Source organism: Cyprinodon tularosa, unplaced genomic scaffold (assembly GCF_016077235.1).
Source record: "Cyprinodon tularosa strain WSP-4 unplaced genomic scaffold, ASM1607723v1 ctg649, whole genome shotgun sequence".
NCBI lineage: Eukaryota > Metazoa > Chordata > Actinopteri > Cyprinodontiformes > Cyprinodontidae > Cyprinodon > Cyprinodon tularosa.
Genome location: NW_024039395.1, coordinates 481649 through 488668, shown reverse-complemented (window position 1 = coordinate 488668; position 7020 = coordinate 481649). Strand labels below are relative to the sequence as shown.

General features: G+C 37.0%; 1 protein-coding gene across 1 annotated transcript; it reads left to right on the top strand.

The window, feature by feature from the left end:
- The first annotated feature begins 423 nt into the window (after positions 1 to 423).
- Positions 424 to 6643, top strand: LOC119799097. Its single transcript, XM_038308831.1, has 4 exons — positions 424 to 778; positions 2304 to 2481; positions 2568 to 2782; positions 5863 to 6643. The coding sequence occupies exons 1-4, from the start codon at positions 479 to 481 to the stop codon at positions 6172 to 6174; spliced, it is 1005 nt and encodes a 334-aa protein (XP_038164759.1). The 5' UTR covers positions 424 to 478; the 3' UTR covers positions 6175 to 6643.
- The last annotated feature ends 377 nt before the right edge of the window (positions 6644 to 7020 follow it).

Below are 7020 nucleotides of genomic sequence, written 5' to 3'. Positions count from 1 at the left end.
AATATGAAACCATAGAACATGTTATACTAGAATGTCATAAATATGAAAGAGAGAGAAGATATATGAGAAGAGAGTTTGAAGACATTAAGGAGAAGGTTAATTTATTAGATATACTGAGGAAAAATTTAGGGAGTAAACACATACAAATAATTATTCGATTTCTAAAGAAAACGAAATTATTCCATAGAATTTAATTATAGTAAGTGTGTTTGTGAGTGAAGGAATGATATACAAAGCTGTGCACAAATATGTTTATATTTTTAAGTGTGAATGTGTGAATGTATGTTTAGAAGAAGTTAGGGTAGAATGTATCAGGATCAATATTTAAACCATCACGAACCACACTCCATACCAGTAAGTGGCGGTAATGCTACTAACAGTTTGTTGCCAACCGCCATAAAACTCGAAGAAGAAGAAGAAGAAGAAGAAGAAGAAGAATAAGAAGAATAAGAAGAAGAACAAGAAGAACAAGAACAAGATGGGAAGGATTTGTGCTGTCAGGAACTGCGGGAAAATCCCTTATAATAGGTGCTGTCATCGACTTCCTTTCCACAGTCCTGAACGACTACAGTTGTGGCTGTTATTTCTCGGGTTCGACACAAACACACCTGTGGATGTTCTTCGGGAAGCTGACCATCGCGTTTGCGCCTTGCATTTTCGGCGAGAAGACTATGTTCAGTCGACTGGTTTGCGAAAAAAGTCTCCCAAGAAACTATACCTGCAAAGGGCAGCTGTACCGACGCTTTTGGGACCAACGGTAGACGAAGAAGATCTTGGGGTAAGTCAAATATTTTTTATTTTTACTTTATTTTTATGATTCGTTTTTGAACAGTGGGACCTGAATGAGAAATGAAATGAGAAATTCAGAATCATTGCCAGAGGAGCCGAAAAGTTTTTTGGACTCAAAGAAGTCAGTTGGTAAACCATTGTTACAAAGTTGGAGATGGAGGGAAGAACAGGAGCATCAAGCTCAACATAAAAGTTTTAGACAATATGGGATAAATAGTGATTATATTAGCTACATATATATATAACATTGATTTACTATATTAAATATATAAAGGAAAGTAGGTTTATTGGTTAATATTTAGTAGCAGCCATTCAAAATGGCCCTTCCCAGTCAAATGCCAGTCGAATGGCAGCCAATTTCCAGCCACTGGAGTGTCTCCCTTCTCCTGGGCATGCATATTTTTTCACTCTGACTCCACGCTTTCATTAAATTACAGGGTCTGACCTGATAAAAGGCACTTCTCCTTAGATCTTAATGTCAACGAATCATAACAGAATATTTTAGTACAAAGATTGATGTTAAAAAAGGAATCTTTTTAATTTTTTATTTAACCTTTATGTAACCAGGAAAAAATCCCATTGAGATAAAAAAAACCTATTTTTTCAATGGAGTCCTGGCCAAGAGGCAGCAAAGTTACATAAGATACATTAAAAATAGATACATTCAAATAAATGACAGGTACATAAAAAATAAAAAAACATATCAAGTAAAAACAATTACAGATCATTGAGGCTGCTTCAAATTCTTTCACATTCAACTTAAAAGCATTTAAAGATATTAACTCAGTCAACTTCCAGTTTCTTTGTAAAATATTCCACTCAGAAAGAGCTGCGTAGCTAAAGTCTTTATTAGGGGACCAGCCAAGGAAAGTGGGGACATTTTTACTGTCAATTTGTTCAACGATCCATACCAGTAGGTGGCGGTAATGCACTATCAATTTGTTTGCAAACCGCCATCACAAAATAACATTACAAAAGAAGAAAGACGAAGGGTAGTTACCCTCCGGACCAGAGGGTGGCGGCACTGAATCGTTCAGTCGGACGGCAGTCCTGGTGAAAAAAATTGCAAGAAGTAGAAAGAAAGCAGGCGAGGACAACTTTTGGAAAACATGGGAGACGGTGAAGCTCAAGAAGTACTTAAACATGCTTTTTATTAAGTCTGAGCTTGGTTTCTTTTCTTTTCTATGGTCATATATTTTACTTGTTATATACATGTTACTGTGGAAAAGATGCATTTTATCCAGAAAGCGGTCGATTATTGTCCTGCTAGCTGCTTAGAAACGTTACCTAACGGATAGAAATGTGGACTGATTGTATGATTCTTTGCTTTGGTGCATTGTATAGCATGGGATGCTGTGCAAACAGGATGCTAAACTATCATGCGCTATGCTAATTAATGGTGTATGCAGGCAACATAGGCTACTTTAGTTGCTGCTTAGCCTTGGTAATGCTGTCATTAGTACACTATTTAGAATGAATGTTGATGTTAATCCCGTTTTTTAATTTATTTTAAGCTTCACATAACCATCCAGAGAGGGACTGCCTTCCCTTTAATGGAGAAATGTATGACCTGCTGCCCCCCAGGGACGTATCATTGTCCCTTCTGCTCACCGGCCTTTTTTAAGCCTGCAAAGCGCTCCAAAGTCATGGTGCATTTAGAATTTCACCTGAAAAAGGCCTGTCAACTTGGAGGTAATCTTTTATTTTCTTTTTTTTTTGCTTTTAAGATAATGATTTAAATATTTTATTGAAGGAAACCTATGTTCATCATGTTTCAGGGTACACCATCCACAGATGTGGACTGGACTGCGCCAAACGACCACATTACCACTGTTTGTACTGCATAGCCATGCTGGGAGGCAAGCTTGATTTCTACAGACATGTGGAGTTCTGCAAAAAGATGCAAAAAAGAACAGATAATCCACAGGATGAAACTTTATTAACTAACAGAGCCAGAGCCGATCCTGAAAAAGACATGTCCTCATATTTTATGGTAAGATAATGGATATACCATCTTAGAATATTATCATTGTCAGTTTACCTTTACACTCATAGTTTTACATATGCAGGGATTTTTCCTTTTTGCTGTTTTTAAGATTAATCCAACCTTCTTTACCTTATTTAAGTCACAAATAAATCAAACAGAAACCACTCAAATAACCCTAATCAAAGGTTTAAATACCCTGAGGATTTTTTTTACCTGATTACATGCTCACAATTTCACACCTGTCTGAATGGTTTCTGACATACCCATGCTTAACAGTTGTTTTCTTGTATCATTGTATGTATACAAGGCCAGTAAAGCTGTAGGAAATGTAAATAAGTTATAGGTTTCGTGGGAATATTGATACAAATTTTATAAAAAAGAAAGGGGATATACAAAGATGAGAAAAAGAGGTGTAAGGAGACACTTGAATTTATGATGGGAATAATGGTTAAGTTAATAAAAGAAAGTACATATTAATGAAATACCACAAAGTATTACACTTAAAATCCGACAAACTAAATCTTAAGCTCCAGTCTTAAGTAGAACAAAGTCATTTGGACACAAGAAACTTCAAAAGTGATAGCAGTGTAAGTGCATCCTGTTATCGGGGAATATTGGAGCCATTTGGACGTTATAAAATGAAAACGATCTAAAACACAGGACTAAATTTATCTGTTAGTAGCTACAGGGAAAACAGCAATATCTTTGGGGTGGCCAGCTCACTCTCCTCTCCTCTCCTCACCTCCGTATCAGTTTTGCTTTAAAATGTTGCATTTATACTACACTGTGTGCCGAATTATTAGGCAAGTTGCATTTTTATTATTGGGCCACCATTGTGTTCTCAATCAACCCAAAAGTCTCCTTAATATGAAAGTTTTATTTTTGGAAGTTGGTGTGTTTTTTTTTTTTTTTCTAGATTTGGCCATTTTATGAGGATGTCTGTGTGTGCAGGTAAATATTACTGTGCAGAATTATTAGGCAGCATAATGAAAAAAATATATATACATGTACCCATCTCACTAGTTTACTTTCAACAGGTAAACCAATATAACAACCCAAAATTCAGAAAAAAAACCATTTGCGACATTTGAAAAACAAAAAAACAAATCATGACCAATAAAGCCACCTTTCTTCACCATGATGCTCAAAAGCCTTACATTCATAGATTCTGTCAGTGTCTTGATCTGTTTGGCGATCCACATTGCATGCAGCAGCCACCACAGCCTCCCAGACACTGTTCAGAAAGGTGGACTGTTTTCCCTCCCTGTAGATCTCACATTTCATGAAGGACCACAGGTTCTCCATGGGGTTCAGATCAGGTGAACAAGGGGGCCATGTCATTATTTTTTTTCCCTCCTTTTAGACTTTTTCTGGCCAGCCACGCTGTGGTGTATTTTGATGCGTGTGACGGAGCATTTTCCTGCATGAATATCATGTTTTTCTTGAAGGATGGCGACTTCTTGTTCCACTGTTTGAAGAATGTGTCTTCCAGAAACTGGCAGTAGGTCTGGGAGTTGATCTTGACTCCATCATCAACTCGAAAAGGTCCCACTAACTCATCTTTGATGATACCAGCCCATACCAGTACCCCACCTCCACCTTGCTGGCGTCTGAGTCAATAAGGAACTTGCTGCCCTCCAGCCTCATGCCCATCCATCTGGCCCATCAAGACTCACTCATTTCATCAGACCAAAACACCTTGGAGGCATCAGTCTTCAGATATTTCTTGGCCCAGTCTTGACATTTTGCCTTGTTCAAATGTGGTCTTTTTTTTTGGCTTTCCTTACCTTGGCCGGGTCCCTGAGTATTGAGCCCCTTATGCTTCTCTGCACTCCAGACATGTTGCAGCTCTGAAATATGGCACAATTGGTGGCTAATGGCTTCCCTGCAGCTTCACGCTTGATCCTACTCAATTCATGGGGAGTTATTTTGCGTCTTCTTTTTTTCAACACGCTTTTTGCGCCCCCTTTGGCTATTTGTCATGAACCACTTGATTGTGCAATGATCCCGCTTCAATAGCTTGGCAATTTCCAAACTGCTGTACCCCTCTGGAAGACATCTGACAATTTCTGACTTTTCAGAGTCTGTCATATCTCTTTTCTGACCCATTTTGCCAAAGGAAGTTGCCTAATAAATAAGCACACCTTATATAAGGTGTTCATGTCATTAGGCCACACCCTTTCTCATTACAGAGATGCACATCACTTGATTTACCAATTGGTAGTTGGCTTTCAAGCCTATACAGCTTGGAGTAGGACATGTATGAAAAGGATGATGTGGTCGAAATACTCACTTGCCTAATAATTCTGCACACAGTGTATTTCAGAGTAATATGGAGAAACATATCAGTTAATTTAGTAGGTGAAGTATGAAGGGCCAATCGTACCATAATTAGGAATGGTTAGAGAAATAAATAGATGGCTCATAAATAATAACATAAATCGTTAGAGAAAGAATGGCTTGTGATTTAAATTATTAAGCTATTAAATGCAACAAAATGATAAAAACTAGATATATTTAAAACTTCTACATCTATTTTGATATATATATATATAAAACCATTCTATTTTACCTCTGTGCTTTCATTCTTATTTTTTATTCAAACAATGGATATTTAGATTTTTAGAATTGAATGCAGGTGGCAAGCCGAGTCGTTTGACTCGTATCTAACCTAATAGTACCACATATAGCCTTATGCTATTGTTAAGTTGTATTTGCATTTATTGCAAACCTCTTTAACCAGCATCTGTGATGCTGCTACGGAAGCATGGTTAAGATTAAAAATGGGGAGTTTTTCATGTTATTTAAAATGTTTTAATTGTCTTTACTGATTTGTCTTTTTTTTTATCCCCTTGATTTCTTAAATGGTGTTGAATATTTCCTGCAAACCATCGATATTATTGATATTGAGTTTGAAATTTTAGTATTGTGACAAACCTATCACCCACTGGTTCTATTACAACGGTCGTGTACATACCCTTCATCAGTGTTAGTGAAGAAACAGAAAAAAAATGTATGGGACTCCTCAGTAGATGACTAGCTTTCTATTTCTCTGTGTTTTTTTTAAAAACTTCTTCTCTACCCAGGGGCCCAATGAAAGTGAGAGTGAAGATGTCCCCATGGATGCTCAGAGTAAAACCGAAGGGGAGGGAAGCAGCAGCAGCAAGTCGGACATCCTGTTAGTTTGCAGACCGAGCGACGGCAATGCTGCAGTGAAAGAAGTGCCACTTGTGACCAAACAGCACAAAATGTTGCAAGTGAACTTGGATAAACCACAGGACTGTGACGAGTTTTACTTCATGAACCTGGCGAAAATGTTCAAAAAACTGGCCCCTTCCAAAAAGACAGATGTCAGGATGAAAATCGAGAGAGTCCTCTTTGAAGCTGAGTTCATGTAGAGGTTCATGGTTCATCATTTCCAACATTTACCCTTTATTATACAGGATTGGGGTTGATTTAGCTTATTGCATCTGTTAGCGTTACTGCTCGGTATTTTGACTCCTACAGTGTTTCTTTATTTTGCCTGCAAGCCAGCCGTCTCCTAATTCACAGAACCATTCTATCACTCTAAACTTTTAGCAAAATCTATACTGCTTACATTTGCAAAAACTCACAGGCTGCCACTCATTTAAGAGGCTCTTAGGTTTCATGTACATATGAGCTATAAATTGGAGTCATGATGGTAATACCTGCCTTTTCCCCATTTATAGTTTATGGCTTTGATCATAAATAACTGAATGCTTTACAGGAGTCTCTGACAGAGACAGCTACTTTGATGACATTCCTTTAACTGGCTGTATTTCTTTATCCAACCTGTTTTTGTTAAATGAATTCGTAGAGCGATGCAACTGAAACTCTTTTTTTTTTTTTTAATCACTCATAAAAGTGAGGTGTTTAATCTCATCACTGTTTGGCATTAAATATTTTCCCAATGAGCTGGAAAAATTAAACTGATTTATTCAAAATTCTAAAAATGTGTCTTTTTTAGTATTTCTCTTTATGTATTTTAATGTTCTTAAATAATCATGTGTAGTTGTGGAAGAATTAGTCTGCTTAATCGTGATTAATCAATTATTGAAATAATTGTCAACTTGGTGAGTAATTGATCAATTGTTAGCTTAACATACGGACTCTCACACATGCCAATAGCTGAAAGAGCAACCCAGGCAGAGCGGTAATTATGCCAAAATTGTAAAGATTATATAAACATGTAAGATAACATAAAAATAATGTGCCTAGGTTTT